The sequence below is a fragment of the Gallus gallus genome, chromosome 2 (assembly GCF_016699485.2).
Source record: "Gallus gallus isolate bGalGal1 chromosome 2, bGalGal1.mat.broiler.GRCg7b, whole genome shotgun sequence".
NCBI classification, from domain to species: domain Eukaryota; kingdom Metazoa; phylum Chordata; class Aves; order Galliformes; family Phasianidae; genus Gallus; species Gallus gallus.
In genome coordinates, this window is record NC_052533.1 from 42,766,374 (window position 1) to 42,794,193 (window position 27,820).

General features: G+C 50.8%; 1 protein-coding gene and 1 non-coding gene across 2 annotated transcripts; one reads left to right on the forward strand and one right to left on the reverse strand.

The window, feature by feature from the left end:
• The first annotated feature begins 248 nt into the window (after positions 1 to 248).
• TRNAR-ACG lies at positions 249 to 321 on the forward strand. Its single transcript has one exon. It is a non-coding gene; the product is annotated as a tRNA-Arg (tRNA).
• A 4,051-nt stretch (positions 322 to 4,372) lies between these two features.
• LIMD1 (LIM domains containing 1) lies at positions 4,373 to 27,728 on the reverse strand. The gene is made up of 8 exons (XM_418800.8): positions 26,399 to 27,728; positions 21,345 to 21,446; positions 10,617 to 10,684; positions 9,335 to 9,397; positions 7,844 to 7,974; positions 6,675 to 6,726; positions 5,917 to 5,985; positions 4,373 to 5,035 (listed from the first exon to the last, which is right to left on the reverse strand). Exons 1-8 carry the CDS (start codon positions 27,501 to 27,503, stop codon positions 4,898 to 4,900), a joined length of 1,728 nt encoding a protein of 575 aa, XP_418800.6. The 5' UTR covers positions 27,504 to 27,728; the 3' UTR covers positions 4,373 to 4,897.
• Between the last annotated feature and the right edge of the window lie 92 nt (positions 27,729 to 27,820).

Sequence of the window (27,820 nt, forward strand, 5' to 3'; positions counted from 1 at the left end):
GTGACGCCACGCCGGGCAGAGGGGGGCGTGCCAAGGAAGCGCGACGGGGATTGGCCGGCGCGGAGTGGGGCGGTCGGCCACGCCCCAGGGAGACTCCGCGGGGCGGGGCGGGGCGGTCAGGAGAGGCGGGGGACGCGGGATCGGCCGCCTTCCAGCCGGCAGCCCCGCCCACAGCCCTGCCCCCGTGGGAGCGCGGCACGGGCGGAGAATGTGCTGAACTGCGGCTGGCCAATGATGCTTTTCGAGCAGGGCCAGTGGCGCAATGGATAACGCGTCTGACTACGGATCAGAAGATTCTAGGTTCGACTCCTGGCTGGCTCGGCTGCTCCTTTTTTCCCCCTCTTCTCTGCTCTCCTGTATTTTTTCCCCACGAGTCCAAGCTAGGAGTGTTGCTCGCCATCCCTGCGGCCTCGCTCCGAGCCGAAAGGCTGTTCCCAGATGTCGGGAGCTTTCCCCGGGCCAAAAGCTCACCCCATGGCCTGTGGCAGTGTCTCACCTCCTCAACTCCATCCCCTCACCTGCTGGATGGGAGAAGCTTCCCCATGGGCCTGGGATTGTGGGGCAAAAGAGGCACCGCAGCACGGGCTCTCCCCGTGCGCCTTCCCTCATCTGCCGGAAGGCAAACAGTGCCCGTGGATTGCGGCACTGCATCCCTCCCCTGCCGCTGCCCACCGCCTCTGCGGGGCTGGGACACGCCCGAGGCCTCCACACGGCAGCGAGGCCTGCCCTCCCCCGCCAGCCCTGGTTGCAGGTGGGCCGCCCACCTCACGGCTCCCCGCCTCCCACAAGCTGCGGGTGAAGGCGGGAGCAATCAGACGTTAGGAAAGACCACTCTGAGCGCTGCTTCACCGTATTGCCTTTCATCGCCGAAATCACAAGGGCCGGGCCGCCGCCGCTGGCCTCCGTTCAGTACAAATACCCGATGGCACCGAACAGAGAGCTGTGCCGCAGGTGGCTGCGGTTAGTGACACCAGCAGAACACACTCTGTCCCACTGTCATGCTTTCAAGAAGCCATAACGTAAAAAAATGAGTACCACAGAGTACCACTGGCCGGGCTCCCAGTTTGCTTTCTGGGTCCGTGGCCGTGCTGCGTGTGTTTTCCTTCACATCCTTCCTCCTCCATGCATCCCTCTGCTTTAGCGTATCATTTTGTTTATTGATTGATGCAAAAAGTCAGTTTTGGTGATCAAAGAATCCCCAGGTATGCCTTGCCTGGAACAAAACTGCTCAGAGCCTGCTCCAGCACAGACGTGTGCACGTGCACTGGGGGCCGCGGTTAATGGGTGTGGTGAGGATGGATAACTGCTTGGACCAGATGGTCGCCGTGGTCTTTTCCAACCTTAACAATCCTCTGGTTCTATCATTTGTTTCCCTGTTTGCATGGACACTCCGCACCTGAAGGGCCCGAGGGAACGGCATGGGGCTGTGTCAGGGGAGGCGCAGCTGGGGGTGAGGGACAGGGTCTGCACCAGAGGGCGGTGGGCATGGAACGGGCTGCCCAGGGCAGTGGGCACAGCCCCAAGGGCCAGAGCTGAAGGAGCATCTGGACAGCGCTCTCAAGTGTAGAGTTTGGATTTTGGGAGGTCCTGTGTGGAGCCAAGGGTTGGCTTCAATAGTCTTTGTGGGTCCCTTCCAACTTGGGATATTCTGTGATTCCAAACAATAGAAATTTAAGAGCATGATCTAAACAAAACTCTATTAAACACTGGCTCCTGAAAACAAGTTTCAGGGAATTCATCTGAATGACTATTTGCGTGTGGGCTACCCCTTACCAGGACAATGGGACTTCCAAGCATCCCTTCCCCTAAAACAAGTCTGAAGTGCAAGCTGTAGTAGGAATTAAAAGCCAGACTAGCACATTTTGATTTCTTACTAAATAAAGACAAGATTCTTGTGAATAGCAAACCCCAGGGTGAAGAAGCCAAGCGACAGGCAGAATTTAACATACGTTGTTTGCAACTCTTTTGTAGAAGGAGCTGCAAACTGAAACTGTCCCAAATGGCCCAATTATGCGTTGATCTCATTTTCTTGCCAAAATGACCATAGCAGAAGGCCCGGTGGTATCTCTGAAGTCAAACATGGAAAGGACTTCTCCTGGCCCAGCACTTCACCGTGCTGACAAACAGGAGACATGGCATTGGCTGTGACCCCCCGCCCATGCTGGGGAGGAGGGATAACACAAAGCTCCAACCGATTCAAATCCTCACACATAAAAGCAGAAGGAGTTAAGGCGCACAGGTGAGCAAGGCAGTGCGGTATATGCTTTAGCTTCAGAACCATGAACTCAGACACTCGGTTTTCAACAGCTTCACATTGTCATTTCCAGCACTTAGTAAATACGTGAAAGGAGAGCATTCACACTTAATAATTTACACAGGAGCTCAAACCTGAAAGTAGGACAGCCTGCATTTCCCCGGTGCTGAGGAGCAGAGGGAGGCTGTCAGAAGTAACCAGACACTGTGAAAGCGGAGGCCAAACTTTCCACTGCTTTGCAAGAGGCTCCTGTGAGACAGCTCACTGCAAACTGCTGGCTGGGGCTTTCTCAAAGGAAAATGTTTTATTTCTCTGTTTCTCTTTGCTTCCTGCTTATTTTAGGGGCGTGGGAAAGGCTGTAAGAGTGAAACAGTATTTTAAACCACTGTTGAGAAAGAAAAAATCAGTCCTGCTATTGTTTTCAGATCTCCTCAGAACGAAGGCCAGAAAGTATGTGTTAAGAACACGCTCCCAAACCAAAGAGCTAGCCAAAGCACCAGCTCTGCAGCAGCTGGCCTCAGAGACAGCAGCATCCATGCATTTGGAGCCCCAGTTGAAGGCTGTAGTGAGCTCATGCATCTGGGATTAATTCTACCTCTTCTACCGTCACAGGTAAGGCTTCTTCTGCATACCGCAATGGGACTCATCCACCACGGGCTTTCAGTCACTCACTGAGGGGCTGTAAGTCCCCTGGAGCAATGGAGCCACAGAGCCCAGCTGCCCAATGCTGGCATCCCAAGAAGCATCCCTAAGGGCAGAGATGCTCCCAGCTGGTGGGACAGAAGGACAGCTCCAGGCAAGTCCATGCCAAGACCTTCCAGTTCCTCAGCCTTGCGACAGTTTCGGGCCAAAGCTGGACATCCACATTTCAGAGGAGATAAACTGATGTAGATGTGTAGGAAGGTGCTAGCAGGCTACCAATCTCCATATTAAAGCAGATGCTCGTACTTCTGTCTAATCCTTAGTGCAGTACCTTGCATCACTCCAAATGGAGAAGCGCGGTATTTATCAGCACTGGCAGAGACAACAGCAAAAGGGCTGCTGAGGTGCCTGGGAGGAAAAGGCAAGCTGCTGCTTCTTGGGGAGAAAAGTCCCATGATGGTAAGAGGTAAAGAACAACCCTGCATCCAGGCCCCAGCTCCACGAGCCAGAGTGGAGAGAGGGTGAGGCAACCTGCAGCCAGGGCTTCACAGGACAGAGCCCTCTGTCCTGCAGTGGTGGTGCCAGGCTGACAAAAGAGGTTTTACCTCTGACAGTGAAAAAGGCAAGTCAGCCCTGCTTCCCTGAAGGACTACTTTGAACACTAGAGGTACTGCTCCAGCTGAGTACTCGAGGTGCTCTGATGACACGGTGTGAAGTTCAAGCATCTGTCTAGCTACGTTTGTGCTATGGGAAAAGATGTAGGGTTGAATCACAGCAGGTTCTCAGCAAGAGCTCATTTCTAGAGTCTCAGTGCCACTGCTCAGCCTTTGCTTTCTCAACAGAATAGGAAAAAAGAGCCAAACTCTCCAGGTCCCCCGCTCAGATAAGCCGATATTATTTGTGTGAGCAAATCTGTTTATACCACTGGCTGGACTAATGTGAGTACAGGTTGTGGAGCTGGACTCTAAATCCCACTATAACAAAGCCTTTAGAATGATCTTGAGCTTGTTCCCAGAGCTCTAAACAAGCACCACTATAAAATGGCTTTGTGCTGGGTAAACACTATGGAGTGGCCAGGCTGGGGCTGAGCTGTGGGGACAAACCATGAAAACATCATGTAAATATCTGTACATGGAGAACTTCTTTTCCAAAGTGAGCTCTGCAAGCAAGAACAGGGATGGATTTCCCTCGCGTCCATACTACTAGCATCCCAACCTTTCCAAACATAATCCTCAATTCACCTGTGACAAAGCAGATGGGCCCCTGTGTTTTGCTGTGACATTCTAGCAGCAGCTCGCATCCAGTCACCACGGTAGCTTAGCTCAGCTTGTTCCAGTTTCTTGTTCTGTTCAAAATGGGATACTGTCTCCAGCTGCTAGTCAGCACGCCTGGGCTGTGCTTGGAGAGTTGGTGCTTTCACAGCCACACTTGATGTACCAGAGTTCAGGGCATTCACTGAGAGGTCTTAGCACACTATTTTGCAAAAACTCCTTTATTTTCTTTTTCTAAAGTATTACTAAGAGAGCATGTCTAAAACCTCGTATTAATAATTTGATGTCCTTTGGAGAATGTGATGAAATGTGCTTGTCAGGAATCACTTAGTAGACTGATGGAACATTCCCAGCAGGCAGGCAAGCCAGCCTCTGGCTATTTAGTTGTGCATGACATGACTGAGTCCATTGGCATGATAGCAAGTTGTGCTTTCACTGAAGAACCTTCCAAAATGAGCCCAAAGGAATCTCCAAGCAGCAGAAAAAGGCACGTAAGAGTAAACCAATCAGTTTAGATAACGTGCCACATTCCTGGTCAAGTAGACAGAGTTTGGTACAGCTGGAACTCAAACGCGTACAGACTCTGTGAGTCCAGCAAAAATCTCTCATATCCTTTCACAGGAAAACTGCTGACTGGAGAAAAACATGCACAGGAAATCAACTGAGGGTGGGAAGAGGGCGATCACATAACAAATGGTCTGTCAGGGCTCCCAGCTGTCAGCCACGTTGGCTAGTAGTGATGCTGGTACACAGCTGCTGGGGTTGTGCCATTCTCTATGTGTTTCAGATGACAGGAGTGACAAAGCAAATGGTCATCCAGAGGGTAACAGCGATGCCCATCTTCATCGTTCAGTTCCATCCCACAGTCCTGCAGAGAGAGGTCATGCAAATTTAATTAGACTATGTGTTTATCTCCCAGTGTCAACTGGGGTCTGGCTTGCAGGAGAATGTTGTGACAAGGACAGGAGTTCCTCACCAGCAGCTCCCTCCTACTAAGTTCAGTATTTGTTAAGAGCAGGAAAGCATCTGACGTAGGCATTTTGAAGGGCAGCTCTGTATACGTGGGTCTTAACTAGCTTGACAAAATAAGCTTTATCTGACGGTGAGTTGCATCCCTACATGTTTTAAACATACTCATGTTTCCTTACACTCTCAGGTAGGATTCACCACTTTGCATTAAATTAATTGCAGCTGTACTGATGTGAAACTCACCTGCAGAGTCAGGGTTCCTTTCCACTGCACTACGAGCACAATGATAGAAGACATGTACATATTTTAATTCGTGTTACATAAGTATGAAGGCTCTCTGGGAAGTCCTCCATGAATATTTAAGAGCTCACATCTCTTGAGATTTTTGTGGCAGCCATATTTCCTCTCCTTACCACTGACTGCACATTCATTTCATTCATAAGCGAAGATAACTTACACCAGACAGGATCACTCATCACCTTAGCATTTCTGAACAGTCTGGCCTGGAAACCAGATACACTAATGTGATCTGGAGCTCAGGGCTTTCAAACAGAAGCAAGAGAACCTTACTGATTCACTACATCTCCTTCATTAACAAATAAACTGGATAGCAAGTGAACTGACAACTGGACTTTTGTCAGCCACTAATATTAAAGGATTTCAGAGTGTAAGGTCTGAATTGCTTATATACTGCCACTGGAAGGGAGGAGGTTTTAAAAATAATAAAAGATATTATCACTTTTAAGCACCAACTGCTCCCCTAGGAAGCTGCTGACCTACCTCGCAGTGGTAACATTCCACATGGTAATCCTTGTCCATAGACACAACCCGAATGGTCTCATCAGACCCCTGTAAGCATTCAAGCAAACGAGAAGAAATTACAGGGGATTACAGGAGGATTAGACACATGCACTCTGCAGATTGCTTCTTGTAACAATATCAGTGCTGAACAAATGCATTTTGGCCATTGGTTGGAAATCACGAATAAATCCTGCCACCTACAGTTATTTTTACACTAAAGCTTCATCACTGGCTGACTGCTGATCTCCTCTAAAACATAACATCAGAAACATAGAATGCTCTCTGCTTACAGGTCGCATCCATCCTAAAACACGCATTGATGATTGGATAGCTTCAATATATCACATTTCTCAGCACTTTAAATTGGCTTTGGCAAAGAGCCATCTCCTCCAAATATGACAATGAGTCAGTCCCAGAGGGTGAACACATGAGCACCACCACCATTTTCTGATGTGAAGGAAAGGCAGCCCTGCACAGTGCTAACAACAGTATAATAGTGCAGAAGGTAATAAAGTAGCCTGGCTCGTGGGGAATAAGCTGTGTTATCAAGCAAAGGAAGGGTCACATCTCAAGGGCAGTGTATGAGCTTCATTTAAAAGGCAGCACTCCAGTGGAAGCAATTGTCTCTCCGCATCCACAAGGACACTCATCTTGACGTGGGGTCAAGAGTGGAAGAGAGCAAGACCTGAGACATAATGCTTTCTCCCCAGAAGGGATAAGTAATAAAAGGCTCTCACCTCAGAGGGCAGAATGGGAAGCCCACATGCTGCACACTTTGGAGCTAAAACTCTGCAAGAGGAACAAGAAGTTGAACATCAACACATCAATACATCAACATAAAAAGAGAGGCCTGTCTGTTGTTGGTGATAAGACGAAATGCTACAGCTGTAAATAATTTATCCACGGGAAAGCTTAACATCTCAAGATCACAAATTCAATTAGGACTGATTGTAAGTAATGCTTGGCACGTGTTGCTCAGTCAGGCAAAAAAAGATTTTACATTTAGTGCCAGTAAAAAAAAACAAAACAAAACAACAAAAAAAGACACTGTAAAATTCCTGGCTATTATTAAGAAATTTGGAAGAGAGAATGAGGAGAAAGTGAGCAGAACTGGCTTCAGAAAAACATATAAAAAGACTGAGTTGCCTTGCACCACAGCAGGAAATTTCAGAGAGATCGCTAAGGGACTGCTAGATTCCTCAAGGCCTTGTACAATAAGTAAATGAAGTTGCAGGGAAATATGTACCATTTCAGAACAATAGTGACACGTGAAGCACAATATAAAACAATTCCAGGGACTGCTTGAGCAATACTTATTACCTGTCTGCTCAGAAGACAGGAGCATGTTAGCCAAACAGGCACTCAAAATGTATGCTGCTCTAATCCCGTAACTACTGCCTAAGAGCAGAGCTCCTCTATTTTACTGTCTAAATGACAAGTGATTTTTCAAGTGGATCCATTAGTCACTTAATTTAAAGCTGGATAAAGTTTGCTTTGGATGTTCAGTGGTGATTTCTAAAAACATTCTTTGAAACTCAGCCCTGCAGCTACTCCAAAGCAGGTTGCGTTGACTTTTCACAGCCTTCCTTCAGAGCAGACTAATGTCTTACATCACAGAACACTTCACAAGCACTATTTCCCACCTACTTCAGAGATCACAAAACACTCTCTGCTTTGCAGAAGGTGCAGCTTAAGCCTAGGGATTAAGTGACTTCCTCAAAGTTACATGGAAAGTCAATGGCAGAGCAAGAGGAGAGGCACTGGTAACTCATAGGGTCTAGCCCCATCCTCAAGCTTCTGGCTTCTAATTCTGTATCTGTTTCACTGATCTATACTTCCTAATTAGCTGAAAAGCTAAATTAGAGGCTTGTTGATCACGTCTCCCCTGATGTTATTTTGTCCTTACTTGTGGTAATCTCTGACACAGTAGATTTTGTTTTCGGAGTCTACAGTGAATGGCACACCATCCAGACACTCGTTGCAGACCACACATCGGAAGCAGCCTGGATGATATGACTTCCCCAGAGCCTGCAGGATCTGCAACAAACCAACACACAAGAAAGAAGCAGGTGAACAGTCAATCTAGGTGAAATAACACACTCACAGCTTTGCATCAGACACTGCTGCACGTTCATCAGCAGTGCTGTGTTGTTTGTTTTTTTTTTACCTCTTGTGAAAAATGAGTTAACAGGAAAAGAAAGGGCAGCTGCAATCAGTACGGATTGCCTAGAACTGAATTGGGTAGGAAAGCAATTTATGGAGTCTCAGTTAAGATAGCTAGCATTACTGGGTAGAAGTGACAGGATTTAGAGGGAAGAAAATAATTTCTGAAGCCAACAGGTGGAGAATACTTAGTATAATCACAAGGTAAGATGTACCAGGCCAAAAAGGAAACACGTCTCTATGCTCCCTGTGAGAGGTTGGGACGATTACTATTGCAAGGTTTTCATACCGCTTTATATTTCCAGGATCTTCATACTCACTGGCCTGGCCTTCTAATTAACACAGACTACAAAAACCATGTTGAACTCAACAGCTGCAATCCACCCGCTACATAAAACTGCTTTTCCAATTTTAATGCTTTTCAGTGTAAGCAGGCAAGCAAAGATAATTAACAACAGGTATCAGGAAGGCCTGGGAGGAGTGCTGTGATCACCCTGAAGGTCTTCATTTCTTCACTGCAGCTTTAGTTTTACACCACCAGCTCATGAATTTGTCTCCCTCCCCATCACCCAGAGCCAAACACTGCCTAGTGCAGGCTGAAGGCCAGCTGATGCCTTGAGATGTCTACATCTACAATCCTGAATGGATGGCAACCTGTTGCAGGCTGATGGGAGTGCACGTCTACTCAGTAGGTTTCAAGGATCTGGACAGATTGGAACTGAAGCTTGGATCACACACTCTGGCTCCCCAGAATGTCAGTCCAGCGCCTTCCAGCACACATATGAAGCTGTGACAAAGCAGCAGCTTCATCCTCAAGGTACATGGGAACTCGCTATACACGGTACATAGAATTGACTATCGGACAGACAGGCTCAGCAGAGCACGGCTGATGCCCCACAGCAAGGGAGCACTGCAGAGCCTCTCCTTTCTGCACAGGATTATGAAAACTCTACCCAGAGAAGCCCAGAAGGGATAAAAAACCCCAGCTGGCACCATTTTCAACTTGCACTGAAAACAGGGAGAGCAAAGTCCTTGCATCACATGCAGCAGGATGCCAGCTTTGCTTCTCTGCAAAAGCCAACAAAAGGCTTAGCAGATTTTCTTTCTGCTACCCACCTCACACCAGGCAGACCAGCAAATGACAACAAACAGTACCAGTTATCAAAATGTTTTGCTGTTGGTACATTCTTCTAAAAAGCTGTGGGATTTTTTACTTAAGGCAAGAATCACTTACCATGTCCATTATCAAATGACCACAAATGAAACACCTGTCAGCTGACTGCTGGAAACCAGAGTACTGCAAGGACAAAAAAAGAAGTGGCTTAACATTTCACAAGGCTAGTAGAGCATAAGCAATAGCATATTGTAGGGCATTATTTGCTTGGCCTTTTCCTGTACTCCTTACACAAACTAAACTTTCCACTATTGCTTTTCTCTCAGCACATGAAGCTGTGGATGGAATACTCTATTAAGACACCAGACTTGCAGTGTTCAGAAGGAGTACACGGTCCTGTAACTTTCAAGTCCTAAGTTTACTTTAGCATATAAGCAAATACTATAAATGCAGATCCAAAGAAGTCATTTACTCATAAGACTTAATTCTTTATTTGACCATGGGAATCTACAAACCAGGAGCTTAACTGTGCTTATCACACACCCATATCACAACATTTACCAAGTTCTCCTTTGGGTTGCACCTTTCTAGGTCTACTAAAGCTAAAGGTAAGGAACTGACTGTCATGCCCCCAGCAAACACCTCATGCACTACGCATTGTCTGAGGTTTCGGTTCTATCTGAATGGCAAACTGGAAAAACTGAATACTTTAGATGCATTTAACCAATATTTCCATTTTCTGTCTATGCAGAATATACTGGTGAGAGAAAAGATCGATTTACTTCTCTCCGATAGAAATCACTGCACTTCTCCAGTAAGTAGGCAAAGATGACTGTTTCAAGTCTCAATGATGATTTAATCTATGAGGTCTTGGGGGTGAGGAGAGGGCTATGGCTTTTCATGCTTTCTGTAGCATCGTTGCACTGATGCTTATCTCTACCAGCCATGGACCACGGAACTGGTTTGCCTTTAGATACGTTCACACAAAGCCATTGAGGGTAATGGAAAGATATCCATTAGGATGCCCAAGTCAAAGTAGTTCATTGGGAAAGGAAATTCCCTCATTTATTCTTCTGTAGCCATTCATCTTGCTCCTGTCTCCAAGGAATGGTAACAAAGACACACTCTGAAGATGCCATCCCAAGAAGCTCCAGCTTTGCTATGGGTTCTGCACTAAGACACCACGGCCTTCCTCTCAGCCACTTGCAGTGCCACATGTGGGCAGCCACCACGTCTCAGAGCTGGCCAACTTGCTCAGCCTGGTCTGTCAGTGAGCATGGGAGAAGGGCCAGGCTGTGCAGGAGCTGTGCAAAACACAGGCAGAGCCACCAAGGAGAAAGGCTGTGCGTCTCCCGTGGAGGCTGAGACACGGTGGGGGCAAAAAGGTCAGCTGCGTGCTTACCAGGAAATCTTCCTCACAGAACACCTTTCCATTGACGAAATAAAAGGCTTTTCCTCTCAGCTTCCGACCTAAGGAAAAATAAAAAAACAACAGGCAGAAGGGAAAGGTCAATAGAAAGCAAGGAGAAAATGTGAGCAAAAACTGGGCGTTGAGAAGTGATAACTGAGTAGAAATAACTGAGAAGTGACCCACAGCAAGGACATCAGACACAGAAGCCCTACACCTAGAGCAGAGCCTCCACCTCCAGAATGTCCTAACAGAGACAAGATGACAGCTTTCCAAGAAGGGACTCTACATGTGGGGAAGATGTGTATTTACTACACCTTTTGTGTTTATGCTTTGCATCTGCATTCTGTTTTCAGTTCCACACAACTACAGTAATAGGGCTCCCACTGCTACTCCTACATGGGGGCCTTGGCTGGCTCGGTGTACAGATGTGGAAGACACAAGGGCTGGACTCACCTCTCGGTGCTTTAGGGCTGTGTGGCAGCTTTCAACCAATAATCACGCTGGCTGCTGAACGTTAAGAAAAGAGAGAAGCCAAGCAGAGTTCCTTCATCAAACTAAAGCCTTTGCTATCTGCTGTCTACACTAGAGGGCACTCTCTGGCCAGACAATGCCTCATGTCGTTACACGGGAAACAGAGGCTCCAGAGCAGCCCCAACTTTTGGCAGTGAGCTCAGAAATGTTTAACTTTGATCTTAAATGATGCGATCGTGTGGGCTCCGGTGATCTTCCCAAGTGCCTTCCCACCCGTATGCAACATCTCTCCTTAAAGACAAGTGGGCAGTGGTGAGGGAAAACATGCACGGAGCTGCAGGATGAGGGTGTTGCTTTGGGCAGCAGCCCCAACCGGTGTGTGAGCAGTACTCATCAGGCAGAGCAGCTGAAGCCCGGATCGCTGCTGCTGTGCCATTCCTCTATGGTGACAAAAGCAGCATTTACGGGGCTTTCTGCACCCAGTGTATTTTTAACCCGGTGACATTCAAAGGTCCAGACTGACGGCGACAGGCCTTTGGGGAAGCCACTGCAGCCAGCGCTGTGCAGACCTCTGATCAACACAAACCACAGCCCTTTGATACACCTAGGAACACTAGGGCACGATTTGTCTCTATCGGGAGCAATTGCTCTAATACATGACCTAAATTGCCAGCTCCTGACTGCATTTCACTTTCACTTCCCCCTGAACTTAGCTAATCTCCCACTGAAAGAAAGCAGACAGTTGTAATTCTTCAGCATTTCAACCCTCTCATCCACTCCCTTCCCCAACAGGAAGTCTGAGCTGCATGCCTTTACGTTCTGCTCCCCCCTGGCCTGACCTACCTAGCTGCACGGCCTCCAGCATGGCCTCAAGGGCACTTCAGCACCGATTTCAGAACACTGCAAACTTAGTCACCACTGCTTCCATGCTAAAACAAACAGACTTAGCAGCTGACCACAGGATACCACGGGGCCACACTGCCAGGATGTCAGTGCTTTTGTCCATCATTTTCTCAGCTGGCAGCTTCTGAAGATGCACAGAGAGAGCAGGGATTCCCAGGGACTTGCAATGGCTAAGGGAGAATGCTAGGCGATCCTTCATTTGCTTGCTGGTGAGCTGGATCATACTTTCTCTTTTGAAGTTGCTTTTCTATTACTTATTAGGACAATGGGGGTCACAAACCCATGTTTAAAAATGAGATCGCTCTCAATGCACGTAATGATGCAGGGCTGTATTTGGACCTCAGGGCTCTGCATGGCTAGAGAGGCAGCAAGGACCTTACTTCTCTCTTATCTGAGCATGGAGGAAGTCCTCTGGCATTTGCACAGCAGGTGGGCAAGTCTCACTGCAGGCTGGCAACTGCTCCTGCATCCCTTCCCTACTGCCAGCCCTAAGCCTCTATCATTACAAAACCAGCCCTTCTTGGAGTGCCACAGCTGTAAGATTTGGACATTACCAGTGGCAGGTGAATAGGATTTCAGTTTCCAGACCTTGCAGGTGACAAGGGCCCCCCAGGGGCCTTGGGACCAGAACTCTTTAGCATCTTTATTAGTGACACAGACAATGGGATCAAGTGCACCCTCTGCAAGTTTGCAGATGACACTAAGCTGAGTGGTGCAGTTGATACGGTAGAAGGAAGGGATGCCATCTAAAGGGACACCATCCAAAGGGACATAAACAAGCTCAAAAGATGGACCCATATGGACCTAATGAGGTTCTGCATGGCCAAATGCACTTGGGAAGAGCCAGTCCCAGACAGCTATATAGGCTGAGAGAAGAAATCACTGAGAGCAGCCCTGTGAAGAAAGACTTGGGAGTCCTGGTAGATGAAAACCTTAACATGAGCCAGCAGTACGCATTTACGGCCCAGGCCAACAGTATCCCAGGCTGTGCCAAAAGAGGGGTGGCCAGCAGGACAAGGGAGGGGATTGTCTCTCTCCTCTCTGCCTTTGTGAGGCCCCACCTGGAGTACTGCATCCAGGCTTGGGCCTCCTGCACAAGAAAAATGTGGAGCTTTTCGAGGGGGGCCAGAGGAGGGCCATAAAGATCAGAGGGCTGGAGAACCTCGCCTACAAAAACAGGATGAGGCATCTGGGCTTGTTCAGTCTGGAGAAGAGAAGGCTGCGGGTAGACCTCATTATGGTCTTCCAATATTTCAATGGAGCTTAGAAGAGAAGGGGAATCAGCTTTTTGCACAGGGAAATAGCGATGGGACAAGGGGGGATGGATTTAAACTAAAAGAGGGGAGATTTAGATGAGATGTCAGGAGAAAGTTTTTCACTGAGAGGGCGATGAGCTGCTGGACTAGTCACCCCAGAGAAGCTGTGGATGCTCCATCCCTAGAGGTGTTCAAAGCCAGGCTGGATGGAGCCCTGAGCAATCTGATCCAGTGCCTGATTTAGTGGTTGGCAACCCTGCCTGCAGCTGGGGGGTTGGATGGTCCTTTTTTTGAGGTCCCTTCCCATCCTAGCCATTCTATGATACTATGATTTGGAGCACGGAAGACCCACCAGGGCCCAGCAAGCACGTGTTTTTGTGGTGCTTTCTGTGGATGCTGACTTTGACACCACACCGTATGGCTCCCGCTGTGTATGGCACACATGAGAGCATCAGAGCTCTTCTTCATTCCTGGTATCTGTCCCGCTTCTGCTGGCCGCCACCACAGCTGGATGTGGCAGTGAATGTGACACAATGTCTGCTGTGAGACTGGGGCTGCATGAAAGGGTCACTCAGAGGCCGGCACATAGCCGGGTTCAGCTTTGACCAACAGGCAGGTAACCCAGTTCAGATCCAAGTCTTTGTGAACCCGTGGGCAGAAGGACAGGACAGGAAAAGCTGTGCCAAGGGAGCAGCCCCATCACCAGTCTCTCTCTCTCTCTCTCAACTGCATCAGCTGGACTGTAAAACTGCAAAACACCCTCTGCACTCTCACCAACATTTCAAGCAGTTAAAAAAAAAACTCAGAGGAAAAAAAAATACCCAAGGCTTGAAAGCCAAAAGCACGCTTTGGAGCATGTAGTAAAAGGTCAGCTGCCCATAAGAGCAAAGCAACCACAGGCGAAGGCAGAAATGGCTCTTCAAGGGGAAACACTGCAAAACCACACAGGCCATGTAACAGAGCAGCACCTCTCCTTCGTTAATGGCAAACCATTGTGAGAAGACAACTGAATGCTTCTATTTAAAGGGAACCACAGCATTATTCTCTGAGACCTCCAGCTCAGTCACCCTCTGCTCCAGAGGCAACTGCTGTCGTCCCCCCCCCACAGTGCACATGCAGTGGGCAGCAGGCAGCGCTCACCTCCCAGCCCTGCACCACAGGACAGCCCCCAAAGTGCTCAAGCACACACAGGAAAGAGGAGGGCAGCCTCTACCTCCCCACCAATGCCCTGTGTGAGATGCAGAGGTGATCGTCCCTCTGTGCTCAGCACTGGTGAGGCTACATATTGAGTGCTGTGTTCAGTTTTGGGCCCCTCACTGCAAGAAGGACATTGAGGCCCTGGAGTGTGTTCAGAGATGGGCAACAAAGCTGTGAGAGGTCTGGAGCACAAGTCTGATGGGGAGCAGCTGAGCGAGCTGGGATTGTTCAGTGTGGAGAAGAGGAGGCTGAGGGGAGACCTGATCTCTCTCTCTAACTGCCTGAAAGGAGGCTGTGGCGAGGTGGGGGTCGGCCTCTTCTCCCAGGTAACAGTAATAGGGAATGGCCTGCAGCTGTGCCAAGGGAGGTTCAGGTTGGATATTAGGAAAGAGCAGTGGCACAGCTGCCCAGGGAGGTGGTGCAGTCACTGTCCCTGGAGATGTTCAAGAACTGTGTGGATGTGGCACTGAGGGATGTGGTCAGTGGGCATGGTGGGGATAGGCTGATGGTTGGACTAGGTGATCTTAGTGGTCTTTTCCAGCCTTAATGATTCTGTGACTATGCAGTCAGGTAGGAGGCACTCAGGAAGAAGCGGAAGCTGTGACTGGACAAGGTTTTGACCCTAGAAGTAGCCTTGCATTGAAGCTAGACAAGAGAACAGTTTTCCAAAGTACAGAAAGCCACAGTGCAACCTGAGAAAGCACCTAGCAAGTTATCCAAGATACTGTTTAAAACTTGACGAGGAACCTCCTATAATCCCAGATCGTAGCAACCCAGGTGGGAAGAGATCTCAAAAGATCATCAGGTCCAAACCTCCACGGGCAAGGGGAGCCTGGAGAAGATCATCTAGCGCTCTGTCCCACCACACCTAAATCCTTATGGCACAGCACAACCAATATTACGCCTGTTAACAAAAAGCAGTGTTTTTAAGATATCTGCTGGGGACCTCAGGGCCGTGCTGAGCCCTCACAGCAGCACTGCCCTGGGATCTGGCCAGAGGAGGAACACGTAGCACTGCCCTGCCGCGGCAGCTGCCCTGGATTTTCTTCTGCACAGCAAGTGTGGCTGCTGTGCCGCGGGGGTTCTCACCAGCGAGCTGAGAGCTCGAAGATAGAAAGTCAATAAGAACAAAGCAGCATTCAGACTGGAGCGGAAACAAGAGCTGATGCTGCTCTGTCTCCCAACAGCCTGTAGAGCCCGGTGCGTCAGAATCTCTTCTGAGATTACTCCTGCTAAAAAATGCATCATTTCCTGCATGGCCCATCGCGTGATAATATCACTAAAGGGATGCCGAGGGAGGATTCCTGGCAACACCTAACGCTCCCCGCTTTGAAGGCCCACACACTTCTCACGCGTGCTGACCAGCACGGTGCTTTTGTGTTTGGAGCCTGCATAAGCCACATACAAGCAGCAAGTCCTGCCTGTGCTGGAGCAGCTTTTGCATCTGAAGACGAGCACACACACACTGAGGGGAACTCACTTCCCAGGACTGTCAGTCTGCCTGCCTAGGATTATACTGCACTTGCTTGCATCAGTATTTACTGGTGAGGACACCCTGGCCTTGCTGTTCCAGGAGCTGCACACCAGCACAGGGCGCATTCACACAATGTAATGAGCCCAAAGACACCACGAGATGCACAGCTCCACGTAGCTGTGCTTAATAACCACTGCTGCACGACTAATGAGCCCAAGCAGAGGGTGATGCTTGCGGTTAAACTGCCGCAATACCTCACTACCTTGTTTAGTAAATGACCCTTGATACCTCTGTGCACAACTACATTGTGAAATGGAGTGAGAGAGCCAGCTGGTGTTATTTCCAACTCTGCCGCTGGAACAGCAACCTGTTACCCTTACACAGACATCAGCAGAGATCTGAGCTCAAATAAAAGTCATGCAGGCACGCCAAAGGTCAAACCCTGTGTGTGTGGCAACGTGCAGCTCTCCACCTCTCTGCAACAAGGGGACAAAACCTGGCTCTGCCGTAGCTCCTCCTGTCAAACCCCCGCTCGGACCACCTTGCAATCAGTTCTTGCTTTCTGACTTCCGTGCTCGCCTACTGATTTCCTTCATAGTCATCTCTGACACTTCCCTTGCACTTTTTTAGCTTTCAGATTTCCTCTGAGGACCCAGCGGCGTGAGCACAAGAACCATGTGCTTCCAAGTGCATGGGGAGCAGAGCTGGAGCTGGAGCTGCCGGATCACAGCCTGCCTGAGTCCTAGAAAGAAGTGCTAAAGCAACACAACAAGTTAAATGGCATTTATAAGGGCTCCTTCCTAGCTAAATAATAAACACCAACACCTGGAAATACCTGTATTCTTCAGTGTTCTGAGTGAGTGATTACACAGAATCTCGAGAGGTTAACGTGTAACAAACCAACTGATAAATGAAAATGTTTGTCCAACAAACTGAAGGAAAAGCAAGATGCAAGCAGATGCCTCAAACCTGCAGGAAACAGCTGTCTGACTTCCGAGGATGTTTTCTGAATCTACTTTCATAGCCTTTGTGTAAGGCAGATATTATGCAGTACCAGAGCAGCAGAGAGACCACATTTTTTCCCCTCTCCCCCCCCACAGAAAGCTGCCCTGTTTGTGTGCCTGCCTTGTAATAAACAAGATGACAAATGAGACTTTGATGCCAAAGTAATCATTCTAAATCTGTTGTTTTGACCTCTAAGCCAAATTTTCTGCGTTACATGCCTGTGGCTCAGATAATACAGTCCATTTTTTTCCTGACAACTGAATCCTGTAGCGTATGTATGGCTCTGCTCTACTGATTGCTCTCTTCTGCCATTTATATCTGAACACACATATAGCAGGAAATAAAGGGTGTAGGAAATTCGGCACCAGGAGGCATTGGTGCACCCACCCCTTCAGAGCCACTCAGCTTTCTGTGTCTGGGAAACCAAGGCACCATCTGGACACAAACCCAACTATGAACAAAATTAGAAATCCTTGCTAAACTGAAAACAGCGAGACAGCAGATATAAATATCTGGAGGACAGTATGCTTTACCTTAATAGGTAATTTGGTGTATTTTATTTATTGGAGGGGAGATGTTCAGTGTTTCACCAGAGCACAGATTTTAGGATTGAAATCACTTCTCGAAGGCAGCCTGCACTGGATGCCGTCCAAGACGAACTCCACTTGACCCTCAGCACACAGCCTAACTACTTACTTTTCAGATAGAAAGCAGAGTTTCCACATGTGCTGCTCAGGACGTGCTTTGCAGCCAGGCAGGCGACGCTGTCCAGACAAATGTATATTTTTCTGGCAGTTAGAAAAATCTCATCGCATTTACCACAGCGGCTTCATGGTGCAGAGCACTGAAGGCACTTCACCCATGATGGAAACCGTTTCAATTTGTGCAAGGGGGGGGGATTCCTCACAGTGGGCTTGTTTCACAAATACAGGGCAGGTCAGCGTGCCACCCCAGCCATCTGCACAGCAGCTGCAGTCCAATTCAACCTGGCTATGCCTCCACCAACATGGCAGGCCAGGCGGCAAGGCCTGCTGGCAGAAGGGGTCATGCAAACATGCCCATGGCTCCCCAACACCTCGGGGGAGGCTCTGGAGGCAGGGGCAGGGCAGGAGCACTCTGGTTTGTACTCATGTAAGTCCTGGTAAAGTTGCAGCATCCTAGTCACTGGGTACCCTGCTCTGAGATGTCACGGTGGGCAGAAACAGGCCGGCATCAAAGCTGAGGCACAGCAAAAGCATTCATTGGTAGCGACATGCAGCCTGCTCCCTTCTGACATGGCAGATGGGACAGACACAGAATCACAGAATGGCCTGGGTTGGAAGGGACCTCAAGGATCATGAAGCTCCAACCCCCCTGCCGGGCAGGGCCACCAACCTCCCATTTACTAGACCAGGTTGCCCAGGGCCCCATCCAACCTGGCCTTGAACACCTCCAGGGACGGGGCATCCACAATCTCTCTGGGCAGCCCGTTCCAGCACCTCACCACTCTCCTGGTAAAGAACTTCCCCCTAACATCCAACCTAAATCTTCCCTCTTTCAACTTAAAACCGTTCCCCCTTGTCCTGCTGTTATCTACCCTTTCAAAGAGTTTACTCCCTTCTTGTTTATAGGCTCCCTTCAGGTACTGAAAGGCTGCAATGAGGTCACCCCGCAGCGTTCTCTTCTCCAGGCTGAATAAGCCCAACTCCCTCAGCCTGTCTTCATAGGGGAGGTGCTCCAGCCCCTTGATCATCTTTGTGGCCCTCCTCTGGACCCTCTCCAACAGCTCTCTGTCTTTCTTGTACTGGGGGCTCCATACCTGGACACAGTACTCCAGATGGGGCCTCACAAGAGCAGAGTAGAGAGGGACAATCACCTCCCCGTCCCTGCTGGCCACCCCTCTCATGATGGAGCCCAGGATACCATTTGCTTTCCGAGCTGCAAGAGCACACTGATGGCTCACGTTAAGTTTGTCATCCATCAGGATCCCCAGGTCCTTCTCTGCAGAGCTGAGACACTTTAGCAGGGTCCAAAGTGACAGGACAAGGGGAAATGGTTTCGAACTAAAAGAGTGGAGATTTAGACTGGATGTGATGAAGAAATTTTTTACAGTAAAGGCAGTGAGGCACTGGCACAGGCTGCCCAGAGATGCGGTAGGCGCCCCATCCCTGGTGACACTCAAGGTCAGATGGACAGGGCTCTGAACACCTGATGGAGCTGTAGGTGTCCCTGCTCACTGCAGGGGAGCTGGACTAGATGACCTCTACAGGTTCCTTCCAACTCAAATGGTCGTGTGGCTGGGAAGGACCCACAGGAGATGCCAGCGGGCCGAGCCAAGCACCGAGCCCACAACAGGGCGACAGTGAGCGCAGAGGCCGGAAAGAAGGGAGCAGCACTCCCAGAAACGTGCAGCATTTCAAGTACATTTCCTTTTCTCTTTTACCAACAAATCGCCTGGGAGCAGGGAGGGAAGGGGAGAAGTCATTTCCTTGATCTGCACAGTATGGCCTTTTTGTTATTGTGTGTGCCTGCCGGTGGCTGGACTGGGAAGGGAAGAAGCAAACACATCCCTGAAGGCACAATGTGCAACCTGGAGGGCGGACACTCAGCAGATCTCTGGCAATCTGCAGCTCTCTGCACTGTGGCCATTAGTTAAGAAGTGCTTTTTACCACGACATTCACAGGAGAAAAATATTTCTGTCCATCCCCTGCAGCAGACAACCGCCGCTGCCTGAGAGCACATGGAGAATGGCAGCAGACCTTGAGCGTGGCTGGAAGGGACCCATAAGGACTGCGGAGACCAACTGCTGGCTCCACACAGGACCACCCAAAAATCAGACCACAGATGTTTCAGACCAGAGACGCTTCAGTCATTCCTGGCTAAGCAGGAAACTCAGCTCTGCGCTGCTCAGCTCAGCTTCCTTCCATCTTTCTGGCCTTACCTGAAGCACAAACCATTTTATCCTGCACTGGAAAGCTCTGGAGGCGGCTGCCTTTCAGAACAAGCAGCAATTTTTTCAGCTCTCACCGACACACCTTGTTAGATATGGAAGAAAGCTGCTTCTTAACCAAACAGAGAGAAAAAGAAGTGACCGCTAATACCCCTGGCAATCACACATACCTCTGTAGGGCTCAGGACAATAAAATCAGTTCTAAAAGAAGGATGCAAAGCGTTTATTTCTAAAGCACCAGTTGCAATGCTGCAATTTTAGAAATGTAAGGCAGGTGGAACCTGCTGCTGGGTTATGTGTCACGGGAGATCTGTGAGGAAGGGCAGCTCGGAGCCTGCTGGGATACGAATGGAGAAAGGTCCCTGAAGCTGCAGCCAGGGATTCTTTCCGCAGATTTCAAGTCAGCTCATAAGAAAGGACAAAGGGACAAACTGCTGCTGCTGCTGAGCCTTTAGGGAAAATGCCATCCTGCGCTAACACTCCTTTGCTTTTCACTTTTCCTGCCTTCAGCCAGATGACAGCAAAGCACTGCACTGACAGCATAGGTGAGGCAGGGCAGTTGGTGGCGGACAGTTGGGAAACGAGCTGCAGTTCAAGGTTCAGCTACTATTAGAGAGCACACACATCTTTCTATATTTATTCCTGCTTTGCAGCTCCAAATAAAACACCAGGCCTTCCAGTCCTAATGAGTTTACACTCCTAAATACAACACAGGAGGAAAAAAACCCACAAAAGCTCATCTTGGAAAACCAAACTGATATATACACGAGCACCAGATGGATTATGATTATTTTTACCGCTGCCACATATACAGCTACATTTCTAAATATATGCTACCAGCTCCAGGGTGAAACAATAACAAAACTCAAAACCACCATCTTACAAACACGATTTGAAGTAAGAAGCCTGGTTTCTCCACCCAGCTCCACAGCAAAACTCCTCTCATTTTATTTATTTATTTATTTTAAACGCGTGTTGCTTGGCAGCAGGGGATGGCCAGCTAACAGCAAACTGGGCTGCCCACCACGCAGAGGTGAGTATTGACATGCAGAGAGCATCTTGCCAGCAGCTGGCTGCAAGCTGTCTAAAGTGGTGGCACAACGGCTGTAAGGTCTGCCTGGACACCAAAAAGCCCCGAGTCCCAGTTAGGGCATACTTACTGTCACTTTGAAACAAAGCACTCATATAAATAAGAAAATGTGGCTACAGTTGAGAGACAAAGGAATGAAAATAACCTCCCCGCACAGCAGAAAGCAGAAGACCAGGCACAATTCAAAATATCTTTCCTAAATGCCTTGCAAGAATCTATTCAAAAACAAACAGCGAGCGCTGCCACAAAGGCACACAGCTGCAGCAGCCTCCAGCTGGCAGAGCAATGAATAACCGCATCCTTCTGCTTTCCCCCTTCCACCAGAAAAACATTCACCAGAGGAACCCACTACAGGGCTGTGCTTGAGCGGCAGCACCAGGCAGGGTTACTTACTGCAGGCTCCGCAGGTGAAGCAGCCATCGTGGTAGAGGTTGCCCATGGCCTGGCAGGCCTGGTTGGCTCCGTACACTCCTTTGCTGCACTTCACGCAGGTTCCTGCAAGAGATGGAGTGCAAGAGAGGTCAGGAGCAGGGCTGAGAACGCTGGTTTACATGAGGCTGGGTGCTTCAGTTGTGAGGGTCACACCTGCCCTGCACTGCTTGGCTGAGGACCAGACACCGTGTAGGTGATGTGGGTGTCATGAATCCCGAGAAACGCTGCCACTGAGGCCATCCAAACTGTATCCTCAGTCGCAGACTCCTCTTACAATGGGATGTGGACAGGAAGGAGTCACGCTGGGGCTCCCAACGCATCAGGCCATATGGGCAGGACAGCCTCCTGGAGATCCTTAGTCATGCTGCGGTTAGCAAAGCTTTGCTGCTGTTGGGTATCGCACGCTCCGCAGTGATCGGAAAGGTCTCGTCTGAGCTGGGGAGGAAGACAACTGGGGAGCAGTACTGGAAATAACACCCATGCTGGCAGCCCAGGTTTGGTTTGCAGTCTCTTCCCACTGTCAGAGCTCTGCTCCGAGCCCTACTATGCCCAGAGCCTGAGCCCACACCAACCAAAGCCTCCAGGGAGGTTGCAGAGGATGAGAAGTTGCTCTGTTTTGGCCATGTCGGACCTGAAGGCAAAGGCTGGCCTGGCCGCAGGCCCACCCCCACATGGGTTGGCAGGAGGTTTGTGGAACATACTCTCTTCAAGCTAAGCAGATTTATCTCCGTTATCTATTGAAAGAAACACTTTAGGAAAGCAAATGTGATCAGCAATGAAAGATGAGATATATCATGCAAGCATTACCACAAAAAAAAAAAAGACAAGATAAGAAAAAGTTGGCTTTTTGCACGCCTGTGTTCTCTCCCAGGCATGCAGGATCAGCTCCAGCCCGACAGTTGTGCAATGCCCCGGCACAGAAGCAAAGGCCAGTTCACACAACTCCCTTCTGACTGCAGCAACGCAGAGCTGCGAGCGGAAAAAACGGCAGGTTTTGCTGTTTAAAACCTTCTTTCCATGATATCCACCAGGCTTTCCAGAGAAACGACGCGCTGGAAGTGCCTGCATTTTTCCCCTCTCTGTGCCAGGGAGCAGCTGCTGCTTGTCCGTGTGCTCTGTGTATGTGTAGCAGCGAGCTCCCTTCCGTCCATCCTGTGCCTGTCCTGTTGATGCTGTGGAACGCAGGCAGTGGCTGTGTGCAGCCCAAGGGGACAGATGGCACGGCCATATCCTGCGGCTGCCCAACATCCGCCATCCATACCCACCCCTCAGCTGCCCCTCTTTCACCTTCTGCTTAACCCTCCTGTCCACTATTTAGCCCTCCTGAGACATGGAAAATAAAGGCAAAGAATGAAAGGCCCTGGTTACTTCACCACGCTTACATGAGCGTCAGTTTGAGCAGACAGTCCCCCAGTATCAGGCCCCCGGGCTCATGTGGCACTATAGGGGAGGAACAAGAGGTTTCTCCCACAGCACTGGGGTGGTGAGCCTGGAGCACATGCGCAGCGCCCAGAAATTCACACTCGAGTGCACCGGCAGAAAGGCAGCCGGATCTGGAAAGGGCACGGGATGTAAACTGCTGATTTCAGTCCAATTTCTGCTGGTCGGGCAGCTCAACCCAAGCAACAAAGAAGCCTCTGTTCCCTGTCACATCGGACGCGTCACGTGGAAGGCGATGAGCCCCCAGGGCACAGCGTCCCTGTGTCCAGGGAGCCGGAGCCCATCGCTGCCAGCAGCAAGCAGTATGGCCGCTGGGAAAGGCTGCCAGACACCCAACCTATCCGTCCCTCTGTCCAGGATGTCGGTCCCAGCCCCAGAGCTCAACAGGTGGACTGCTGCTATTCCCTGCCAAGCAACCTCATGTCCCATAGTGCTGGTTTCGAGACCTGTGTGAAACTGGGTGCCCGGAAAAAAGGGCAGCCTGGCCCCCTCATCACTCAGTACCATCACTGGCGTTGTTACTCATAGCGATGAGGTACCCAAAGAACCACAAGGTTGATAAATGTCATTTTTTTGCCCTGTCTTTGCATGCAGTGCTGAACCTCAACTGCATGCAGTGCTGGCGAACTACAAAACGCCACCAAACTCCCCTGAGACACTCTAAGTACCTTACAGAGATGTGCAAGATGATGCGAACTTCAGTGCTAAATGAATGAGACTCCTTATGACTTTCAGTCCCCACTGCAACAGCATCCTGGCTGGGACATCTACTGATCTCTCTCTGACCTCCTTCATTTTTCTTTCCTTTTGCTGTAGACTTTTGCTTTACAAACCCAGCTGAGCTCCCATGAGGAGGGCTGCGGTGTGCTCCCAACACAACGCACAACACCAGCTCCACTGTGCACACAGCTTCCAAGCAGAGCTGCTGCACCTGGGACTGATTCCACCTACTTGTACACGCTGGGGCTCCAGGTCTGCACAGGACTTCAGCTGCTCACTTACAGCTCTGCACCTCCTGAAGGAAAGAAACCTGGGGATGTGTTGAGCAGATGGCTGCTGGATGCTCGGGAGGGCAGCCCAGTGCTTTGCTACCAAACGAGATGCGTGAGGTCCTGCTAACGTACCTGCAGCATATCAGCTCTGCTGTGAGCAATAAGGAAGGAAGTCAAAACTTAACACCTTACAAATATTTATAACCAGAAAAATATTTCTAAGTGTTGTTTAAGAAAACCTCTTGGTAACACCGTGGATAGGCTTTATCAGATGGAGAGTTTCATCTAGCTGTATGAAGTGAGCGCTGGTCAAAGCACAATGCTGCACGCTACTGCTCTAAAGGTAGCAGTACCTTTAGAGGTACCTTGAAGGAACCCCAGTATCAGTGATTTCGGTCAGATCTCTGGCACTTGCAGCAGGCTGGGGACAGTCAGGCACCTCTCCTTGCTGGATGCTCCCTGGAGTGCACTGTGCAGGCTGTCCCAGCTGGCTCCCAGCAGTAGTCCCAGCCTTGGGCTTTGTCTGCTCCTGAGGGACAAGGAAGGAATGCCCCCCACCCCTCAGGTGACGCCCAAGGCTCCTTACATCCTAAGTAAGGCACTTCAGAGCACTCCTGGAGAACCCAGGTTCCTTTAAAGGCACACACAGCCCGCATTTCTCACATTATTAAAAAAAAAACAAACACCTTGGCTTTGTTTGCTTCTTTCCCTTCACTTATTATTCCTACTCTGAACAGATAAATGCGCTGCATACAGTCAGCAGGTGCTGACAGATAACCAGGCTCTCTGCTGCTCTTCAGCAGGGCATCCTGCCCACACTATGTATGCCTTGTCCCTGCTTTATCCTGTTCTAGGATAAACCTTACAAACCTTCATTTGCACGTGGTAAAGAAAAAAGCAGCTCCTTTACTACAGTCAGAACTGCTCATGATAAATACCTGATCCAGGCAGAGATGGACCGACAGTCCTCCCACGCAGGGTTGAGGCCCCCACCTCCCTCTTTGCACACCTGCACAACACCCCTGACCCTCTGGCCCCATCCCCCTGCTCTTGCACACCAGGAGCCACGCAGAACCTGCTGCCAGAGCCAAGCGGCCCGGCTGGGAGCCAGGATTACTGCTCCCTCACTTGCAAATGTCCTGTGAGATAAAAGTCTCCCCCTGCTGCCACCTGTTTTGTGACAAAAAAAAGTACAAATAGATCTAGCCGTCTCTTCCATCCACCTGCTTTCTCACCTCGTCCCCATGCACACTCTGTAGCAGCTGTGACCCCACCGGCTTACTGGCAATCAGTAATATCACATTTTTGCTTGCTGTCTTCTATGAGGTTTCTCTCCAAGCCCGTGCTCTCACACGGCTCCTTGGAGCAGCACTGCAGTGAGGACCCATGAGCTCCTTGGAGCAGCACACTCCCAGCTCAGTGTGTGAAGCACCAGAGCGTGCCTCCAGGCTGCAGCGAGCCCAGTAACGCAGCAGGGCACATCACTTTCCTGCCAGAGGACAGAAACCTATCTGCCTGCCACAAAGCTAAACTCAATCGCAAGCCCTGAGATAAACAATCACAGCAAAGCCCTCTGCAGGCGAGCGTACTGCTCGATGCCAAGAAACACACTTACTATGCAATTTGCAACTAAACGCTCAGCGAGCCTTCAGCTGCGCCCACCCTGCTGCTGAATCACAGGGCGGCAGGAGAAAGGAATGCTCACTTCAGCCATGACTTTTTGCCATCCCATGGTACTAAACCAGTTCGGTAGGATGCTCCTATTCTCCTCCAATATCCTCGCATGTAAGCGGTCTCTTTCCATCGCAAAGTACCAGCACAAACCTGTTGGCCTTCCCGAGCTTTCAGTCCACAAGCCAACTATTCCTGCCAGGTACTTGCAACCCACTCATCATTTGAGAGCCAGTAAGGACTGACACCTGGGGCACAGGGAATCTGCTGACTATGGGAAACCTTCCTATCCACAAAGCTTCTCTCTGAGGGATCCCTCAAGTGCGCAGTCAGCTCCTTCGGGGCCGTTCCAGCAGCAGTTCCCCTAACAGGTCGCACATCCAAGGACCACATATGGGAGCCTCCAGGGCAACTTCTGCTGAGCCTGAGGGCCTGGTTGCCCCCATGGCCTCCCATGGGCCCAGCCACATTCCTGCCCCACACAACACGTAGGTGTGATGCCGTCCTGCTCCTTGGCAGGCTCTTTTCCATCCAAACGTGCTCAGGTAACATACTTTGAGCACATGGAGAATGGCGAATGTTGTGAGAGAAGACCCTCCTGAAGGGAAGAAATTCCTGGCCAGCAATGGTGGACACTTCCAAAGGCACTGCTCCAGCTGGTGCTCAGCACCATCCTCCCATGGCTGCTGCACTACCTGCGCTATGAAACTTAAGGATTAAGAAGAAAGCAACACTGAAATAAGAGTTTCCAGTACCTGTGATGAGTAACGGTTAAGTGAAAGAAACTGAAAAGGCATAACCCAACAGCAGCACTGTTGACACACAATGTGAAGGCATGAACCTGTCACCACAGACAGCAAGGAGCCACCTCACACCTAGGCACGCATCACATCCTGTCACAGCTGTGCTTACCGAAGTAGTCGGCCTTGGGCCGCGCATCCATCTCCTGCTCCAGGCGCTGAGTGAGTGCTTCCAGCTTCAGCTCAGCTGCAGACGGCCCCTGCTCTGGCTGCTGGAGGGTCTGGCAGGGCAACTTCACCTTGGCTACGCCGCAGCCCTCCTGGTGCCCGCCGTCAGGATGGAGACTGCTCGTGCCCTCCTTGAAAGGCTGCTTTGGCGCATCTGAAGTCAATGGCCCACGTGCTGCTGCTAGGTGTGAGGCACCCAGCTCGGGGCCGCCGTTGGGCCGGTGGTTGTGGCCGTGGGCCACGAAATGACTGGAGGGACTGGGGTGGATGCCAGCTTGCTGGTAGTCCACGCTGGGGCCCCCAGGAGCAGAGCTGGGCGGGAAGGGCCGTGAGCCGCCCTGGTACCACAGCTGGCCGCCATCTGTGGTTGGCCCATCCACACCGGCTCGTGGCCCACAGGGCTCGGTGAGGGCTAAAAACCCTGGGCTGGGCTGCGCTGCAGAGGCTGAGAAGGAGGACCTGTGCTGCAGCGTGGCCGCTGGTGCCCCATCCGAGGGACCCACAGGGCCGCGCACCTGCGAGAAGGAGGAGGACCTCTGCCCGGCTGGCTTCAGCTCCTGGCCCTGGCTGCCCCTCCTGTCATCACTGCCGTTCTCCTGAGGGTCTCCGCGAGGCTCCGCTTCCCAGCCCCGCCGCCCAGCCTGGGAGCCGGGGCACTGAGGCTCTCCAGGCATGGGGAAGGCTCTGCAGGTGCCCGGCCTCCCGCTGCCAGGGCCCTCAGCTGCCACCTGGGGCAGGGGGCCGGCGGGTGAGCCCAGGGGCGGCTTGGCACCGCGAGGTGCGGGCAGGCCGGGTCGTGGTGCACCCAAAGCGGCCCCACCATTGAGGGAAGCGGTGGCCATCAGCATCTCCTGCTGCTGCTGCTGTTGCTGCTGCTGGAGGTGGATCTTGGCCATCTTGGTGGCAAAGACCCTCCGGGTCTCCTCGAACTCTGGGTTGTTGCCGGCCGCTCTGTCCACCCGAAAGAGCCCGTCCTTGGAGGCCTCGTACATGTTGAGGTCCTCGATGAACTTGCTGGCCTCCAGGCCCAGGTCGTCGTACTTATCCATCCTGCCTCGCTCTCTGGCTGCCGCCACCACACGCTGGGGGCCGTCGGGGCCGCGCAGTGCCGGGCGGGCCGTCGGCCCGGCTCAAGTTTCTTTCTCCCCTCTTTCTCGTCCCTCTTCCCGCAGCGCAGAGGACGCGGAGCCGGACCTCTCGGCGGGCCGCGCTCGGCGGCGGCGGCAGAGCCACAGCGCGGCCCCGGCTGCCTCCCGCCGCTGCCAGTCCCGCCCGCCGCGCCGGGGGCGGGGGCCGGGGCCGGGGCGGAGCCGGCGGGGCGGTCCCGCCGCGTTGCACTGCAGCCCGCTGGGGGCCCGCGGGGGTT